This window comes from Excalfactoria chinensis, chromosome 3 (assembly GCF_039878825.1).
Source record: "Excalfactoria chinensis isolate bCotChi1 chromosome 3, bCotChi1.hap2, whole genome shotgun sequence".
Taxonomy (NCBI): Eukaryota; Metazoa; Chordata; class Aves; order Galliformes; family Phasianidae; genus Excalfactoria; species Excalfactoria chinensis.
In genome coordinates, this window is record NC_092827.1 from 22,376,484 (window position 1) to 22,397,856 (window position 21,373).

General features: G+C 35.1%; 1 protein-coding gene across 1 annotated transcript in view; it reads right to left on the reverse strand.

Annotated features, from left to right (window-relative positions):
- The window catches only part of COL21A1 (collagen type XXI alpha 1 chain), a 102,297-nt gene that overhangs the window by 36,112 nt on the left and 44,812 nt on the right, over positions 1 to 21,373 (reverse strand). The window contains exons 10-17 of the mRNA XM_072331961.1: positions 20,291 to 20,374; positions 17,815 to 17,877; positions 8,103 to 8,156; positions 6,537 to 6,590; positions 4,074 to 4,127; positions 3,117 to 3,170; positions 2,410 to 2,463; positions 2,266 to 2,319 (exon numbers count right to left, since the gene is read on the reverse strand). Coding sequence (XP_072188062.1) covers positions 2,266 to 2,319; positions 2,410 to 2,463; positions 3,117 to 3,170; positions 4,074 to 4,127; positions 6,537 to 6,590; positions 8,103 to 8,156; positions 17,815 to 17,877; positions 20,291 to 20,374 — 471 coding nt within the window. The remainder of the gene's footprint in view (positions 1 to 2,265; positions 2,320 to 2,409; positions 2,464 to 3,116; positions 3,171 to 4,073; positions 4,128 to 6,536; positions 6,591 to 8,102; positions 8,157 to 17,814; positions 17,878 to 20,290; positions 20,375 to 21,373) is intronic.

A 21,373-nucleotide genomic window follows, 5' to 3' on the forward strand; every position in this document is an offset into this window, starting at 1 on the left:
TAAGAGAGGATAGCCTTTTGAAATTTGGGAAGAGTTGAATCAGAACAGCAACTCTTTGTTCAAGGTCATATAGCTCTAATCAATTGCTTTTGTTTAATTGTTAGTACGACTGATTGTCTGAAAACTGCTCCGAAGCACTTCAGAACTACAGTGGTACCAGATACAATCAAGTCTTCATGTTCTTACTCAAGATATGTATGATCACTATCGTGTTCTGAAAATCTGAAAAACAATTGCAAAAGTTCACAAAACAAATGTAGACCAATTGAATACATAAAACAATATAGTAACTGACATACATTACAAAAAATGGTCTTGAAGTCACATGGGGTACCATATGGGTTTCAAGGCATGCTTTTTCTTCCATTTTCTTTCTCAGAATGAATATTGTAAGAAAACAGGAAAGCTCCAGCTTTCATTCAGAAACAGCCTGTTACTGCTCCCTGTTTGATTATGGACTCAGAATGAAGCAACGTTTTATAGCTAGCAGAGGCAGAAGTCAAATTAACAAAATGTTTGAATGAATACAGCTGAAGTAAGCATTATATTCTAAAATGGATAAAATTTAAATGTCATATTTTTGTACTATGGTAATTAGAATAAGAACATAGGCAAAAAGTTTAAATGTACATATTTTCACATTAATATATTGAATCTTCTGTATTTTGTTTATAAACATGAAACCAGATCAATATACCCTCCATATTTCTTGATTGTCAAGAGAAAACTTCACTCTAAAAGTGCTGGAATGTGTGGCAGATAAAAAGATTTTATTGAAGGACTGCTGCTATTATGTGCCTACGTTATTAAAAAACACCAGAGTAGAAAACATCTAATATCTGATTATTTGATCTATTTCCTGAAATACCAGAAAAGGAACTCCTTCAGCAAATTAGCAGAGATATCGGTACATATGGAGTGAAAATACTGGAGAATTCACTTGAAATAAAGACACATAAGCCCATATCACAGCCAGTGGATATATAATTATCAAGATTCAGTCTTGATTCCACTATCAGTCACCAGGAGCTCAATTTCATTGCCCACATTTGGTCATTTTTGAAAGACTCAGGTTTGCCTTGTATAGGAAACCTAGGCTCCTACTCCCACTCCATAAACACATTGGTTTTCCACAGGGCTCATAATTTATCAGTTCCCTTATGGTGCTTTGGACAGTCTAACACATCTCAAACGTGCACAAGATGTGAGCATCTCAAATGTGCTTTAGATAGGCCATTCAGTGGGTGTCTACAAGTTTTACTTCTTTGAGCTGAATTGCTCTCCAGATTCCACTGCCATAACTGAATGAGCCTTCTCTGGCTTTAATGGGAACACAGACTGCTATGTCCACAGGCATAGATCTATGTGTTTTAAGAACATCTGTATAATTGCCTTTGCCTGACACAGCTTCAAGTGTCAGAGTATGCATCTGTAAATACAAAATAATGAAAATCTGTAGGCAAGTATCAATGGGGTGGAAGACCAAATGAACTGAATTATATGTATTATACATAGGAGTTTATGTACTACTGGATTTAAATTTCATCGTACTTCTAAAAGGCTGTTTAGATGTGCTGGGCAATTTTTAGACTAACAGTTCTGTACTGTTGTATTCAAGTGAAAAAATTCAATTGACTTGCTGCTTTAGCTACAAATTAAGACACGTACACGTGTTTTTTCTAAGATCTGAGATGCCGTGATAGTTACGAGGGGCTTGATTCAGCTCCCTGGTACTATCTGAGGTGCTGCAGGGCAGTCAGAACTTCCACATCAGACTGGCACATATCACCCAGAGAAGACCCGTGTCCTTCTAAAATGGTCGTCTGGGGAATGCAAAAGCGGCAAGTAACACTGCAAACTTAGGAGTGGTCTCAGTACTTAAGTCAGCAGCTGAATAAAATATAGGTATGCGGAGCCACTTCCTTATGCAAATAAGGGTGAAAAAATTTTCATCATGAAGACAGTTCTGGATGATACAAACAACACAGGGCATTTGTGCCACCTCTGTGCTTGGTAGAGGATAAAGAAGGCTCAAAGATGAACAAATTTCTAATGATCACTAATACACTGTTAATAAATACTACTGCCCCTATTTACAAACTGACTGAAATCAACGTAGTACGCCCAGTCACTGCAGTAAACTTTGACATTTCACAACACTGTTTTAATTTCTAGTTATTCTCCACAGAATGAACTAAATATATTTAGACAAACAGGAATGCTATTTAAGACTTTGTCAATATATGAATATATATTTGCAAATACCTTGAAACCAGGACTTCCTGGCAATCCATCTTTCCCACTTCTGCCAGGGTCTCCCTGTGGCAACAGTTAACAGTCATCAAAAGGTAAATTAACACCAAAAAAAAAGAAGTTAAAGGCACATCACATTGTCTGGGTAGAACTTACAGATCGTCCAGGCATTCCTGGAAACCCTGTATCACCTTTCTCTCCCTTTGATCCCTAAGAAAAGCAACAAACAAGAATAAATAATATTAAATGCTTATGATTCATGTTCAACCTATTTTAACAGCATATTCTGTTGTTTCTTATTCAGGAAAAATTGTGGAAGATTTGTTCTTATCTTAACACAGGAGGGAATTGATTAATAATTATGATCCATTTCAGAAGTGTAAATATGCTTTAAAAAGTCCAGACTGTTTTGCAATATTATTTTCATATATACATATATATATATGTACATCTATATAGATCCTATTAAAGGCATGGACACATTTGCAAAAATATATTCATGTGCATTTTGTGTTATATTACAGTGTGTTACATAAATACATTGAGAAAAGGAAGAAGAGAGTTATCAAAACATCCGAATACTTTTGTTATTAAACAAAACATATCCTCAGTGGAATGATGACTGAACTGGGAGCGCAGAATTAAATCCTTTGTGAATACAGTTCCTATAATATACAAATGATATCATATCAGGTGCAGGTGCCCAGGTGATGGCAGCCGGCTGTCCCATGCCACACACAGCCAGCTCCAATGGCCCCACTGCAGTGCACAGCTGGGCCCAGCTGCCAAGATGGCAGCACTGCCAAGAATGACAAACAATCCCACCACACATATCAATAACTTCATTTCATAATTTTACTTGCCTTTTTTCCATATATCCCTGGCACTCCTTGGTCTCCTTTAGGGCCCCTTTCTCCCTAGACAAAATGTATGTGAATAAGTTGACTGTAAAAATAGAAGTAGATATATACAAAAGTATATACACACACAAGTATATGTATATACACAAAGTAATACAGAGAGCAGATGATGTAAAAGGAAGCAGGCAAAGTGTTCCACCCGATAGAAAAGAAAAAATAAAAAAAAGAAGAAAATTAACAAGAAAGTAAAAGCAAATCTTGAGTTATCCAAGCTTTCCTGGGAAAGAAACCTAGACTGAGCAATGGCAAGACACTCCACAGCTCACAACTCACAGGCTTATTCCTTTTTGTTTCAACAGAAACAGCAGAAGGCACTTTGACTTCCTGGTTACTTTCTATAGGTTGGTACCTTAGTGAAAATTCAGCCTTCTATAAATGCTGTACTTTCATGAAAACCTTACTTGAAACGTTGAAAAAACAGATTTGGAAAAACTCTGAAATCAATCCATGTGCATACTAACATAGAAGATATGTTTGATGATGTTGTGGAAAACATACATATGAAAAGCTCATTGTGGTGACACCAGAACTATCCATCAAAAAAATTCTATGATTTGAGTTCCTAATGCATTAGATGGATATAGAAAATTCTAAGTACTTTATCAATGAAGTCCAAAGTAATTCACATAAAATTCCACAGAATTTCCACAAAAAAGAACCAAAAAAAACAAGGTAGGTTTTTTTGCTTTATGATGTTTGATAATCAAGAAACAAAAACTGGCCTTTTATCAAGGCCTATGGCATGTATTACTGTTCAATTTCAACATCAAATCTCTTTATTTATTGTTTTTCTTCAACTGCATCAGTACTGCAGATAAGTGCTTCTTTTTTTTTAAAAGTTAGAGAGTAGGCCGAAAAATAAGAATATTGAGAATATTGTAACAAGTTTTTTTTTAGAACCTTTGGTGCTGGCATCCCATGTAATCCAGGAAAACCAGGCAGTCCACGGTCACCCTAAAAGAGCAAAAACATTTGAAATCCTTATATCTAAAATAATTAATATTAAATAATATCCATAATCTAAATGATAAACAAAGTGTAAAGATGTTACATATTACCGTATCAACAACATAATATTGGTATGCTGACTGATGTGCATTCATTAATAACTGAACACGATTTAATACAGAAAATATAAAGTAACCACTAAGATGTTTTAAATATTTATACTGTAATGTCCCAATAAGGCTTACAGAGGTTCCAAAGCAGCAATTTCTTAAAAGTTTTGAAAAGAGCTTTAAAAACCTCTGTAGGAACTGTGACAATTCTTCCACCCACTCCTAATTCCCAGAGAGTAAGGAAAGTCCCTGAATCGGGAATGTTTCTGTCTCTTCCTCTTATTGATAATATCAAACACCTACTGACCTCATAAAATTGGCTACAAGCTTATTCTAGACAAGTAACATAATCAACAATAAGGTATTAAGTATTTTCTTTAAAAAAGTAAACAAAAGAAAACCAAATTAAATTGGTTTAAAAAAATGGCAGTTTGACAAATGAGTTCTTATTTCAATTAAAGAAACAATATACTTTGGCAAAAGCAGTTGGTAATTAAAAATACAAGACAGAGCAACAGTTCTTTCTATTGCCCTCACAGCTGCCAAATGTCAGGGATTTCAGAACTTTTGCTATTGGTACTGAGGATATTTATCTGACAATTGGTCTGAAAGTTTCCTTGAGGTATTACAACAAGAGGTTATATTATAACTAGGCACCTGCTGACTTGAAGCAATAAAAAGAAGGCAAGTCACTTGACTCAGTGGACTGGCCCTACTTTCCAAATAGAACAAATCACTGGGCAGTTTTTGGACAATCACAGTGGTATCTTTCTGTTAATTTCTAACATAAAATTCAGTGATATATTTCAATTTGTATAATATATTTTAACTTCTAAGAGAAAATACAAAAGATAACATGTCTCAGAGGTATCTATCAAAATCATCCATGCTTAAGGAGATTTCTAGTGGTCTGTCACACATGCCAGAAGACAGGAACACAACCATGAGAATGAAAGCTTTGTGGGTTAATACAACCAAGATATCTCTCAACAAATAAGTATGGAAAGGGGGCAATAGAAATGGAAAGCAGATGGGAAAAAAAAAAAAAAATAGCAAAGCATAAACCTTTCATGCATCCATTGCTTCTTGCTGTAAAAGAAGGGAACCCTAATTTCTGCTCAGAAGTGGTGATTCAATTATTGGGTAAATTGAAACACCTGGTAATGGAAAAACTTTAAATTAGTCGCTGTAGAAACTTCATAAGCAAAATGAAATTAAGAGATGAACATTTGGGCTTAATCATCAGGAAAAAATTTCTAATGGCAAGACCTACTTTATTGTGGAAGAAGTTTTCTAAAACAGTGGTGGAAGCCCTGTTTCTTGGCATAATTTAAGCAGGGCTGGACTGAACATAGGAAATATTCTATCTGTCACAACCTTACACTGCCAGGAGAATAGCATTTTTTGTCATCAATATCTTACTTTCAGCACATGGCCTGATACTGACTGATCAATTAGATTAACATAAGACCACTAAAGCAACAGAACACATAAGAACATTTTTCATTTTGAATAATACATTAGAGAGTTCTACCAAACAGTTATGAATGTATGGACCTGCTTTTAGGATTGGGAACTTTAGAAGAAGGAAATTTTATAGTAAAAGCTGTTTTGAAAGTGAATTTTCATTAAAAAACAAGAAAAATGGAGGTGTTGAAGTTTCAGTACAGGAGAAAGAAAATAAGACTGTATCTCAATGAACTAAACATATTTCTTACAGGGCAGAAGTATGACAGAAGGGTAGACACAAATATTCACATATCAAGCAGACTTGCCAACAGCCGAAGACTGTTTTAATTGCTGCGTATACAGGATATACAGACTCAAGTTCATACTGATTATCAGAAGGGACTTATATCTAAGCTTACACATCTGTTAATAGCAACAAGGAACTGGCTAGACCTCAGCTAGATTTTTCAAAAAAAAAAACCTTTGGTTTTAATTAGCCCATGTTTTCTGATAAGTGTTATCCAAACAACCTTACCTAGCTCATCTGGATGCTCACTTACAGAGAAAAACAGTGAAAAGAGATGGAAAGAAACAATTCTGACACATCTATATCAAACTTCCAGTCACTTAAAAGTACATGTGTTTTCTAAATGTAAATTATTCAGAGCAATGAAGGCATTACTGGAGGCGCTGATGTCTATACTAAAATGTCTTTACTAAAAACAGGTGACCAGCATCAGAGTTTCACAGAGGATTCTTGTGAAAATATTATTAACAGTACAACCAAAATGATGTAAAAATAAGAATTCTTTTAATTGCGTTTGTTTGTTTGTTTGTTTGTTTGATTGCTTTTTACCTTTGTTCCATCCTTTCCTGGTTCTCCCTTGATACCCGGTAAGCCACGTGGTCCCTAAGAGAGGAAAAAAGAATAACAGCTGAAATATTAAGACACAGTGCTACAGAATGAGACTCAGATATGCAATGCAATGTGAACCAGGGAATTATCTGATCATAGCATTTTGGTAACTGGATACTAAAGCAGAAATAAGCATGAAATGTATCTAAAGCAAGAATTTGGTACACTGTCATAAACCATGACTTGGGAACACCAAAACTATTATTTGCTATAACTGAGGAGCACCAAGGATTGTTACATAGATCGTACAGATGTCCCCTTCCTTACAAATATCCATCAGACAGTCTTCACATTTGCTGTGTTGTGGCTCTTGGTCCTGGCATGCCCTCAGATATTTAATTCAACAAAGTTCTCAACTATTTGTCAAGACTAGATCATGATACATGTAAAACACAGCACTGGTTTGCAATAATTTTCCCAGTAAATGCTCCTAAATTCAACATTATGAGAAAAAAAGAGAACTCTTTTCAATCATTTTGGACTTAATCTGGCCCCTTAGTGCCACTTGTGACTATTTCCTCATCCTGTCACTTGTCAGCTGAGAAAAGAGACTAATGCCTTCCTCATGGGAACTTGCTTTCAGGTAGCAGTATAGAGCAATGAGGTCTCACCTCAGCCTCCTCTTCTCCAACCTCAGTTCCCTCAGCTTCTTCTCACTACTCATTTTCTAATCCCTTTACAAGCTTCATTGCCCTTCTCTGCACATATGTGAGCAACTAAGATACTTCTTACAGTGAGGGGCTCAAAACTGAACTCAGTATTTGAGGTGTGGTCCCACCAGTGCTGTGTACAAAAGGGCAACTCCTTCCCAAGTCCTCTTGGCCACACTATTTCTGACACAGGACACGATGACATTGACCTTGGCCACACTGCTGGCTCATGTTCAGCCAGCTGTCAACCCCCAGACTGCCCACATCCTGTCCTTCCAGGTTGTTATGACCCAAGCATAGGACTCAGCACTTAGCCTTGTTGAATGTCACGCAATTGGACTCTGCATAACAATCCAGAATATCGTAAAGCCTCTGCAAAGCTTTTCTACTCTCAACCAGATGATAATTTATGTCTGATTTCCAAATTCCGGGAATTATAAAATCACAGCATACCCCAAGTTGCAAGGGACCCACATGGATTCTTGATTCCAATTCCTGGCTCCATGCAGGTTCACCCAAAGTTCAAACCCAATGTCTGAGAGTGTTGTCCAAATGCTCCTTGGACTCCAGCAGCTTGGGGCTGTGCCCACTGCCCTGGGCAGCTTGTTCCATGCCCATGGCCCTCTGATGCAGACCCTGTCCCTGACCTCCACCTACCCCTCCCTTGACACAGCTCCATGCCATTCCCTCAGGCCCTGTCGCTGACCTCAGTCACTCCTCATATGTTCTGCCCTCCATATCTTTGTTCTCCATAATATATTTATGTCCTTATATTGCAGTATCCAGACCTGCACACAGAGCTCATGGTGATACCACAACAGTGCGGAGTAGAGTGGAAAATGAAATAGGATCTTACTTGAACCCCTGGAGTTCCTGGGATACCTGGAGTTCCTGCTGATCCTTGGTAACCCTAAAAAAAAGAAACCAAGACTTGTGATTGTTTTGTAAGATATATTCAGAAATTTGAATTTCAGTAACTGAGAATCTTACTTTCGAGAACTAGATTTCAGATATAGTAAATTTTCATTTCAGCATCTCAATTTTGCAGCCTCCAAAATTTAGCTCAGTGTATCTTTTCAGACAATAAGGAAAATCAGTTATGTTAGAATTTGTAGTTGAAAATGTAACAAGCACACTGTTTTACTCACCATTCTGCAGAGGGAAAAAAAAAAAAAAAAAAAAAAAAAAAAAAAAAAAAAAAAAAGAACAAATTGACCTACATATGTAGACATCATTTTTTCGTCTTTTTTTTTTTTTTTTTTTTTTTTTTTTCCCTTCCACAAAAGTAGTTGAGGGATGCGAGGAGTTTTAAAGGCTTATTTCTAGTTATAGAAAAAAAAAAAAAAAAGCTTTAATGAACAAGGCATGTTCTAATACATTATGCAGCTCATTTTATAATATCTCTAAATAATCAGGGAGTCATCTAATGGTTTGGGTTGGAAGAAAATTTTAAAGATCACCTAGTTCAACCTCCAAATAATAATAAAAATTCCAATAATAATAAAAATTCCATTCTCAATAGTAACCACTTAGCTATGAACTTAGAAGTACATAACAGGCCATAGATGTGGGGGAAAAAAAAAAAAAAAAAAAAAAAAAAAAAAAAAAAAAAAAAAAAAAGGAATTTGAATGACTGGAACAAAGAAAAGAAATACTAAATATTTCATGAGATGAAAAGAGAATTTCAGGAATGCTTTACTAGAAATCAGCATTTGAAGAACAAGAGAACCTAGACAGAATACCAAATGTATGCATGAGATATTCTAGTAGACTGGATTCAGCAAATAGTGCAAAAATATCAAGTTATCTGGGCAGAATGCAAAAACAGTGCTTTAGAAGAGCCCCGAAACTAAGACAAGCTACTGAAGAATAGGGAATTCTACTTAATTCCATTTAAAGCATGTCATTCCAATGCAAAAATGAGACAGAAGGAAGATTTTTTTGACAAAATATATAGAACAACAGGGGAAATTCAAAGTTTATTTGGCTGAAGCCTTTCAACAGTTAGTAACTTTCAACTCTTTAAGTAGGAACATATTCAATAAACCCCAGAAAAATGGACTACTCAATTTCAGCTGTTCAGAATCTGATCTTGGTTTGATCTGAAATAGAGAATAATCCCATTTCTACAGGAGTTTCAGTCTTAAACACAAAATTGTGTGGGGGGATTTCCACACTAATGCAGAAGAGGTAATAGAACCTTTTTAATACAAGTAAGGCTACTTTTATGTCTGATGTCTTCTTCAAATAAGTTAGAGCTGCCTGGGAGTAATAAACAGAGCTAAAATTATTTACTGGTTAGACACAAGATGTGCCTTCTTCAAAAAAGATGTTTAAGCATATGCCCAAAGAGTCAGCTGGTAACACTTAATATAGAAGTAAACAGAAATCTAGGTCTCTGTCCTACATGGATTCTTTATCAAGCAATTCTCTTTTAATGCTCAAGGCAGTTCTAGCAAAGTCAACTTTAGCTGTAAATAGTGTAGCAATTCAAGATTGCTTATAAGGCTCCTGGGTAGCTGAAACAACTTACCAAGCCAAAATGCCTTTAAAAGTTTGTCCTTTTATTTCTACTCCAAAGAAAGCAAAAAGTTTGTGTGACTTCCTGTAGGATGTAGTCCTATATAAATAAAACTTTATTTCATATTTTAGATCTCTGAAATGCAATTTCCCTTTCTTTTCCTTGTGAGAAGAAATGGCAGATATAATTTCCTGGCTGAACTGAATTTCAAAATGTGAGAGTTGAACGGAGGATAGCAAGAGTTTTCAGCTTACAGAACTGCACATTTAACTCAGTGCTAGACCTTGTAATACTGTTTCAGAAGAAATAAAGAACATGTTCATTGTATTTGTTCAATGGAAAGTGGTACAAATAACCTAGCAACTCTTCAGGCAAGTTTCTGTAAGTTATGACAGTTAGTCTTCAAAATACTTCTTTTTTCACTTATCAAAAAGTAGCAAAGTATTATTTTATCAATGACAATTTGCATAATATTCTGTTTGCTTACGTTAACCTAATGCATACCTGCTAGTTAAAAACATACATTCTAAATGGCAAACTCATTCTGGATTATCAAACTACAACCTACACACTGATACCTATTATTTTCATTAAAGCCAGAAAAAGTCCTCTTTCCTCAACTTCGCAGACCCCTCAACAGAAGCTCATATTTGACATACATACACACACCCCAAGAGCAGCTGTATCATAGCTCATATTTTACATAATGAAGAAAACTGGAAATACACTTTTTATATGACTAGTTCAAGCTAGTTCACCTGAAGATTCACTTTCCTGATAGGGTGAAAATACACAATTTGCCACTGAATAGAATTATTTTTTTCTTGGTTTTCTCTCATCAGTTCCACAGAAGACACATAAATGGTGTGAAAAGTATCATAGCTTACCCTGATCTTGCTACTCAGTTTTGATAAGTAACAGCCTAAACATTGGCAGTTACTGACTTTTCATATCCCCTAGACATCTGCAGAGTGCTAAAAGTCAAACACACTTATTTGGAAGACATTCACCCTTTTGAAGCAGCAGCTGTAGGCAAGACAGCCCTGTGCTCAATGGCATGAGAATATCACACCTCCTGGGGTATAGCAGTCATAAATACTTTGAACAACAAGGGAATTTTAGACATCCAGTGCTCTTGCACGCACTGAAAACACCAAACGTGTCTTAAATTAAATCCCACCTATAATGTTTCATCAGTGTTGTCAAACAACACTGCACCAACAACAATTTGTTTATATTCTTGTTTATTATTTTTCACCACTGCAACTGAGTATACAAAATCTCCCCCTCAATTTGTTGTGGATGGTAGCAGTGCTCATAAATCACAAATCACTGAAAACCTGTAAAGGTGACATTATTTATTATTCAGAAAGATACCATGATGCTTAGGTATCAGATGGCCAGACAGTAACAAAATCACAGATACACTTTAGTTTTGGAATTTAGACAGCGAGACAATAATTTACAAATAATTCTGAAGGGGAAAGCAGAACAGATTTCTTAGGTTAAAGACTTCATACACAGCAAATTAGCAAAATCAACATCGTAAGTGAAATAAGAACTTTGTAGGGAAATTCAAGCTAGTTTATCTGTAAGGGTTAAAAAGATAGAGCAAGAGAGGTGTATGACAGTTACCAACTCAGAAGGCATTATAGGTACAATAGCAGAGTAAATGTCAGAGGTAAATCTTCAATACACTTGCATGCCTAAAGGGAAGAAGTTCAGACAACATTCATATGTGTATCACATCAGGAAAACATAAAAGAAGTAAAAAAAAAATAAAGAAAAATGAAAAAAAATATATAAATTAAAATAAAATCTGCTAATTGCACTGTACACTTCCTTATTGAAAACTTTCAGAAGTCACCAAACAGCATAAATGATAAAGCAATTACAACAGGTCTACTTTAAAAAGTCAAGAGAGAAGTAAACAAGCTCTGGCTAGGAAACAGCCAAGGATCAAGTAGTGGTCTAAAGATATTTAAGGACTGTAAACACTAAGTAAACACAACTATTCAGGGTGGTATAACTAATCATAATGGAATTCAACTTTGAAAAAAAAAAAAAAAAAAAAAGTGACTTGGTTTTGGGAAAACATCCCGATAGAGAGGTCTGCAGACTCCACGTGGAAGTCTCTGTAGCAAATCTTCAGTTCATTTAAAACGGGCATCTAAAGCATTAAAAGAAAAGCTTTTAAACCCTATTCATGAAATACACTGTGTATTTCAATTGATGTCAAAGGAAAAAGGTTTTTATAACCATTCAAACAAGTATCCACGGCCTATATTCAAATTTGTACTTCATCATATGACCTTATATCTCATCAGCAACATTTCTATAGCAACTAAAATCCTGTAAGGCAATAGAAATGTTAGAAAGTACATGATGAATCTGAATGAAACACTTTAGCCTTTCTCTGAGAAGTTGTTTATCATCTTAAATTTATCATCTTAACTTTTTCCTTAGGTCCTTCTTCCTATTTTTCTCAATGAGCGTCTTTTACCCCATCCTTAAACAACCTACTCCAGCACTCCTCTCTGTCTGCACTCATCTGCCTACTGCTTCTCTTCTCCGGCCCCTCTGGACATGCTGAATACCAGCTGATCCTGAGTTTGGAGACCATGCCTCAAGACCTTTCCCTTCTGAGCTTCTGCAACATTATAGCTCTGCTGGCAACTTAGAGATCAAAACAAGCGCCATCTCTTCTTTCCTACCTCTGCTATTCAACAAGGCCTTATAAAACACTTTTGTTCATCTGCTTCTACTGGTTGCAGTGAAGCTACTCTGCCTACACACACCCAAATGAAAAAATGAATGGTAGATTGAGCATTAAGTCCGAAAGGTAACTAAATGCTGCTTTTACATTCCAACATAAATTGTTAAGTGACTCCTGATTAAAGGTCAGGCATCACATGAACATCATTATGGTAAAAGTACAGAACAGAGTTTTAATTGCCTTGTTCCCTGCTTTATTTATTGCCTTTTCCATTTTGCTTTGCTTTGAACTGTTTAGTTCTTTCTCCTCTTGATTACACTTCCTTCCATTGGCTACTCCATCTTCTGCCAAGGTTTTCATAGCTCTAAGCCTCCAGCAGAATATTTTAACTGATCATGATGTTGTGTGATAAGTATCTGCTTGTGCTGAAGAACCACAGAAAAGAAAAGTTTCCTCAAGGCTATAAGATACAAGATCATAATATCTGGTTTGAAATATTCATAAGCATTAGATTGCTGGGAAATGAGACAATGTACTCTGCATGTATAACTTCCTATTCATCATTTAGGTGTTCAACCCTAGCATCTGCCTTACCTACTGCTGAAAACAGTCAGATGGACTTGCATCTGCACTAATGTACAGAGCTGCTTGGTGCACAGATGTATACAACACAAGTCAGCACAAGGTATCACACTGATTTCAAAATAGGAGGTCTCAGAGAAGCCATTACATGACTGTGGTAGTCAAAATGGAGAAAACATAGTTCCACTCACAATAACAAGGTCTCAGTATTACTAAGAAATAGTCACTTATCTGGAAATCAAAGCAGTGTTTTCTAGTGAAATTATCAAATATGCTTATAAAAGTTTCCTGAAGAAAATAGCTGCAGTTTATGTCAACTTAAATCCCCAGACAAATCAACCAATAGCACAGGTAATCCTAAGTACACATGAAACTATTATCCATTTTGCTTCCAAGAGTACTGTTAAAATAACTGGCTATTATACTAAGCTCTTCATAAAAGATTCAGTCCTCAGTTTATCGCCAACTCTGGGTAGTACAGCTGTAACAGTGTTCTACATGTTTTTAAAAAGAAATTTTGGAATGACTAGAAATTACTTATTAAGCCAGAATTTTGATAGCTTATGAACTCTGCATCTGCACATATCAGTACAGCCAACTCCAGCAGATTAATTTTAAACTTCCTATTGCTTATGGACACTGTAAAGACAAGGTAAATGGTTCCAAATTTTCATTAATGAAACTAGATGGAATACAAGAAAATAGGGAATATTTGTCAGCTGTAAGTTTCAAAGTTAAAAAGCAACAAATAAGTATATATAATTTTTCCATTTCTTTCAGCAAACTGATAACCTATCACCTTTATTAACCACAAATGATTGCTATTTGAGTTCTTCCCCAGCATGTATATAGTATCCTTGGGAACAAAAAACGGCTTTGTGACTGCAGACCGGCAGCTGAGCATTCTCAGGAATTCTCAGAAACTACTCCAGCTGCTTCTTTCTGATGAATAATTCCCATTAAAATGAGTTCCAGTTGAGATTCAAACACTATTTTTACCCTTCTACTTATTTACCAATGGAATTTCTCCTGGCAAGGCAAGGTATTCGGGTTGAGAATAACATTTTTAATTGAAAATAAATCTATTTTTATTACATATTATGCTTCCATGCTTTTCTCCAGTTAAATTGAATGATCTTTTCTATATGTATCAGAGTAAGAAAAATGAACAGAGACATAGATGAAAGGAAAGAAAATAGTACCAAAAAGAGCTTAAAGCCCAAAGTATTATTATTATTATTATTATTTTAATTCAAGAATGATTGAAATAGTGTCAAGTTTATATTCACTTTCCCCAGGTATTACAGCAAAAAAATTTTACTAGGTAATACAAAGTAAATAATTATTTTCTGGTAATACTGAAGATATTCATGGGAACTGTTTAGAAATTTTTCGGACTAAAAGTAACTTTACGTGCTACAACCATCTAGGCAGTCCACGAAAAATAAACTAAATTTTCCCGATGCTTAGCTTTAAAACCAGTTACATATCAGTTACATATAATCGCATGCCTAAAATCTTTCTCACAGGAAGAAACATTTTGTTGACCAGTTATACTGTTCCAAGAAAATGAATACCAGATATGCAAACTGGAATAACTTTAGAGAAGAATATAAAAATGTGTTTGGGAACAAAAAAGACTGACTTTCCAGGAAAAGCTTTCCATGCAAAAACCATTTGATTAAACAACACTGACTACACAACTACCTGCAAGCGTATTGTGCTGTCCGAATTAAGAGCTTGCTTTCCAAAGTTCCTCTAGGGGATACAGCTAAAATGATTCATATGAGCAAAGTTATCTCAAATAAGGAAAATCACTGACAGCAAGGATGAAGTGCTAGTAGTGTTAGCAAATAAAGAAATAAAACAGAAGAAAAGGACAAAACGAGGGGTCTGTTTTCCTACACAGGGTACCTAAAGGGTCTTCTGTCGTTCACAGCTAACAGCTAGCCTGGAAAACACTCAAGAACGTACTGTAAGGAATAATAATGTACTGGCCAGAGCTGCAGATGATCTAATAGGATTGCAATTAAACCCTTACAAAGAACAAGTGTAAAAAGCTACAGCCGATTTAAAAATAAAAATAAATTAAAAAAAAAAAATAGGAAGTTAATAGGATTTTTCTGAAAGTATTTCAAATAAATTATGAACCTCAATGCACCAAAATGGTAAAAATTCTTTATTGGCAGGGCTTTTAGAGCCCACTCTATCTGTCTGAGATACTTTTGCTAATCTTTCCTAAGTTCAGAGAATGCCCATCTATGCACACGATGACTCACTTGCAGGAAAAAAGTATAACTGCCAGATAACAGCATTACAGAAAGACTACAGCATCAATTTATTTCTCCTCCGTGATTCACAGCTACAAATCCCAGTGCTTATGGGAAGATACATGGCACTGAAGTGAAAACCAGTTAATAAAAGCGAGATAAAGTTGTAACAGCTTCTTTCTAAAACTGCTGCTGTATCTGACTGGGCACTTTGGAAATAAGGTCAATCTTCTTTTTAAAGGAGAGAACAGAATCTGACACCTCCCTACCAATACTCAGTCTATTTCAACTTCACTAAAGCTTACACAACTTTATTTTATTTTTCAAATTGTCAGTTAGCTGGAATAAAAACATCTCTGCTTATCCACGTTGCACTCCTACCTCTAGCATTCTACACGGTCAAGCTGTAATGTATGCTCTCTTTCAGACAATTCTAGGCTGATGCAGTTTGTAGAACTATCTTTGTACAGAAGAAAAGTGCACAGAAGGAATGGTCTTCAGAAGCTTAAACATCATCAATAATCAACTGAACAGAAAGGCTATGTTCGTTAGGTCATAATTCCCAAGCTCAGTTTCCACCTATTTTTTCTATTATTTCAAACTTTGAAGATAATAGTTTAGCTTTGTTAGCTTCTACTAAAAGTTTCATGTAAAAGTTGAAGCTTTTACTTCAACTTTGAAGGCAACAGTTATCAAAATCTGTTTACAACAAAAGCTCAGGGAAAATACATGAATTATGTAACAGGATAAATTAGGATCTTTACTTGTGGAGCTATTAAAATAATTGTGTTCTCATTGGTCTGCTGGACCACTAAGGTTATCATTGGCACATCTCAATATACCAAGTCTATGTTTTAAAACAGAATAATTCTCAATTTTTAGAAATAATTGTATATTTTGTGTTCAGTGCCTATTTTTTTCCTTTCAAATTAGTTCTACTTAGAAAAGGATTCACCACAGTTAAACCTACCACCTACTATCCCTAAGGAAATGCCAGCATGTAATTAAGCAGTAAAATAGGAGAAATAAGAACTTTTAAATAATGTGTAGCACAGCTTTCTCTTATAACAAATTATATCTACTGCCCTTAAAATATACACACTTCAAAGTAAGTATCAATCTCACTGTTTTCACCTCTAGCTGATGCAGAATTGATAGGTATTGAAAGGTATGACTGATACGGAAAAATTCTTAACAAAAACAGAACATGAATGGTTTTATTAAGCCATCAAAGTTGACAGGTAGTGTTTATTTAGACGGAACAACTCACTACAGTTACTAAAATTGATAAGGAACTGCAAATTCAAGTTAAAATTGTGTGTAGTTACAACAGCCTCATCAATCTTTCCACAGGACAGAACCATTAATATAACAACAGAATGCCAAACTGAAAAGCCCAATATAGCCCTTTGTTGATCTTCTCTGAAGTTTCTGTGGTTTGTCCAGCATGGACAAAAATGGCCCAAAATAAGTCAACGTCCCTTCTAAATTTCAACCAAAATAACAGACTATTAATTACTCAGTCCATAAACCAATGTTTATTTCATAAACTGTTTTGTCTTCTCTAATCTAAAAAAAAAAAAAAAAAAAAAAAAAAAAAAAAAACAACTAAGTTTTGTGATGTGTGAGTGCATCTTTATATATGTTAGTTCTTGATACCATTTGGAATTCCTCCCAGCTGTATTTTCTGCAGATACAAGATACAAAATACTGACTGCTCTGTGAGTGCAGGACTGCAGCCTTGTAACAGAATCTTGCTCAACAGAGCAGATTGGATGGCGATGTCTTGGAGGCTTCCAATTAGATTCAAAGATCTAATTTATTTTGTAATGAAATCTTGGACTACTATTATATACTTATTTGCTTTCAATAAAGTTTTATTGCAATAAAAATGTCAAACATGAAGCTTACACTAACCACTGCCATCACTGGCATTTTTATTTTAGAGGCTTGTGTTATTCGTCTACTTTCTTCCAGTCTTTACCAGCCATACTACAGGAATGTCAGCTTAAAGTAAAAAGAAAGGCAAAATACAGGTATTTTTGTGACACATGTTTTAACACACAATGCTCAGAACTGCACAATGTATTTTTATATTATGTACCTATACCTATATTTTAGCTGCCCTAAACTGCTTTGTATTGGAAACACAGTAAAGTCTGACAATCAGAAGGTGTTAACTTGTGCAAACTGATGCAAAGTCCAACAGGAAAATTCAGACCCTGTTCTCTGCTTTATAACAATGCATATCTCATGTTATTACATCTATATTTCTGTTTGAGATAAAAATACTGTGATTGACAGCTTCATAGAATTTTTACATACTGTTACATTCAGAAAATTGTTAAGAGCTTAGTAACATGCACAGTTTCAAATAATAGAGACAAACCATCAATATTTCAGAATCTATTATAGTGGTACACGTATTTTCTCCTCTAGTTTTGCTTTTTCAATATATGACTGAGTTTTTAGTACTCACAGGCTTACCATCTGGACCAGGCTGACCAGGATACCCATGATTCCCAGGCTGCCCAGGATCTCCCTGTAAAGAAGTAGCAGGTTAACACACACAAGGCATTTTAAAATTAGCATACAGTAGTCTTGGCCCTAATACATCCCATAAAACTGCGGCTGCAATCCCAGGTACCTGCAACTGAGGAGCAGTTCCTACAGGAAAAGAGAACTGATTTTGCAACTTCTCCCCTGGAAAACTATCCCTAACTTCAGGTGTAGGACCTGGAGAAGCAAGCCTATGCTTAATGTTATAGTGCAGGTTTGACCCATCATCACATATGCCTTCAAGTTTCTCAACGTCGTCAGCAACCTAAATAAATAAATAAATAAATAAATATTGTTTTCATCAATTAAACATAATCAAGTCTCTACTAAAGCCTTATTATTCTACCAGTTTCTACTCTGAAGAAAACTCTCACCTGTTTAGTAAAGATTTGGCTGAGTCTAGTTTTTAAAGAGAAGCATGGAAAAGACAAGAGCTAAGATCAAAACCTGTTAAATAAATTCTCCAGACATTGCCGTCTGAAAAGAAAACATCATTTTTTTTTTCAGATTTCTTCTTATAAGGCCTTTGCAATTATTTTGTTAACCTCTGTTAAAACCACAGTAAGGAAAAGACAACTCAATTTCTCAGACATTGTTTTTATTGTCAGAGAGCAAGAACGTATCTTCCTACTCAATATTTTAGGATTTTAATGTATTCAAGTTCTCAGTTTATTTTACTAACAGACTTGATCAGGACTTGAAAAATCCATTAACGCCTCAGTCAATAAAACATTTAAGTCTTGCACAAGCATTAAGCAAATAGTCTTCTTCAGTCTGATCCGTCAACAGACCTTCAGATCAGCTACAAATGCAGAATTGTTCTAAACAGGAAGGATATCATAAGAGAAATAGGAACAATCATTCATTGTGAAAAACATGTATTTTAACACATAAGCCTGAGAAATGTAATGCTGAACTAAATGGGAAAGGATATACAATAACGTCCCTTTAAAAAGCCACTGAGTGTAACAGTTATAATTTTCTAAACTAATAGTAGATTCTCTAGTATTATTGACAAAATTAATTTAAAGTCCAGGTTTGAGATCCAAACGAAAACAAATTTGTTTTCAGTTACACTGCCTAAACTACAAAATGTTATGCCTTTTTCTTGAAAAAGTTGAAAAATAATTTACTTGTATTTCAAAGTTTATAAATGAATTAATTCTATTATACTTCCTTATTATCACAAACACAAATTAAATCTATATGCTTGCAAAGTCCAGTATTCAAGAGTTAAGAAAACTGTAACTGAGATGCCTACAGATTTTTAATTTGCTTCCTTTTCATTCTTCCCGCAGTCTTTTGGGTTGGGCACCATTTCACTATCTGTATTATTACCTTAACTATTATATTGCAATGCAATTGGAAGATCACGTGTGAAACAGATACTTAATTAAAATTGCATAGATCACCTTAGTTCAGATATTTCATACTCTTTCATGCTTTACAGACTGTAGCTTTCAAATTTTTTGTTATAACTATTTCCTTCTCTTTTTTCTCTAATACCTAAAGGAGAATAAGGTAAAAAAAATAATAATAACACCACCAACAAAAACAACCACAAACATTCTATTATGTGAAATAGCAATGGTCTCTCCAACTTGTGGTTTCCAATTCCCTGATTAGAAACCATTATCACAATAGCAAACATGAGGTAGCTGCAGCAGACTGTTGCCATTTAAATTATGAAAGTATTTTCTTTAAATCATTTCGTTAATAAAAGATAAGCAGTTTGAGATCATCTTGTCTATCCATATATGGAGAAACAGTAACTGGGGACAGTGATGCTTAGCACAGTAATCGGGGAAGATACAGCAGCAAAACACTTGTGATGTGAGTCTGACACACGTCAGGCATCTGAGACCTGAGTCTAGTTCACAGCCTTATCCTTCTTACCCTTGGTCAACACTATCAGGAGGTCACAAAAATCAGACCAGCAAAGGTGAAACTCTGCAGCAAGCATTTTGTCTTAAAGAAGGAAGAAAACCCTCTCTTAAAGACTACTTTATTAGCAATCCACTTCATTCTGAAATAACCAGCAGTGCAAGATCATTTGCTGAAGATTGGCAAAATAAATAAATAAATAAATAAATAAATAAATAAATAAATAAATAAATAACACCACTATTTTCTAATCAGTACCATTTTATTTGAAAGTAGAAGATGTATTTATGCAAGCAGGAGTTACGATGCCAAAACCTGACCTTGTTGCTTCTAATCACTATATTCATTCACTGGAAACCAGAACTAGCATAACTAGGATCCTACTTTTTTTAACCTGCACGACTATGAATGGTCAGCATGAGACTAGAAGAGAAAATAAATAAATAAATAAATAAGTAAATAAATAAATAAATAAATAAGTGTATGCTCAAGAAGAAAGAATGGAAACTTACTTTGGGGCCTGGAGGTCCTTGTTTTCCTGGAGGGCATATGCAGGGGGCAGGTGTGGAGCCTACATCACTTGGGCCATTCATGCACTATCAAGAGTAAAGCCAACCATCAAAACACATGCCAAAACCACTGAACAAAGATATCATCACATTATGTGGGGTTGTTCTTCCTTAGGTTGCATAGGTCCTGGCTTTCACTCTTTTGTTCAGGTAGAATTTTTGCTCACCTGAACAGTGCCTTCCGACTACTTTGAATGTATGGATCCATCATTTTACAAGGAAGAAAATAAATAAAAAATCAAATACTAATACTTGCCAATACCTGTAACTCAAATTGCTTTTCCTTTTCCACAGATCTTTTATCAAGCAGTTTGGTAACTTCAATCTGGCAAAACACAAAACTGTTTTCCTAAACTAACTGATGTTCATAATTTGAAGCGTGATCACTTATCAAATATACTTATTTAACAGAAGTTTACAATAATAGTCTAACAAATAATATGCAGAACATGTATAGCATAGTGACTGCAACTGACTGGGCATGCTACTGTGTAACAAGCCAGAAAAGGATGTAAAGCCCAGATCTCCCCATCTTGTGGTAACATGTTTGAGCGATTAAGCTACTTCAGGAAAGGTAGGGTATGGCAGCTGCCACTGATTCCTACCTGGAACCCCAAGGGTGCTCATCATCACAGTTAGGTGAATTCCTCCAGACTACACTCCCTATACAAACAGTGGTAAACACTAAGTCTCAACAGATCATTTGATGCACCTATTTCCCTCCTTTGAGATCACATGAAACCTAAGGCAGAAAAGGGGAGAGCTGCTAGATCAAATTCATTTACTCAAGACTAGGCACAGAAAATGTAGGTGCATCTGTAGGAAATTTATATGTTGCAGCTAGATTCAGTGAATTCTCTTTCATTTAGTAATTTCTCAGAGATATGGAAAGGTAACAATTTAAGAATCCAAGATATGAAAGAGCAGACTTTGTATTTATTATCTAATGCACTTTCTATAAAATTTTGTCTGGATTTTCAATAAGGACACAAATTAAAATTTTCTATACATGTTCTCTGAATGGAA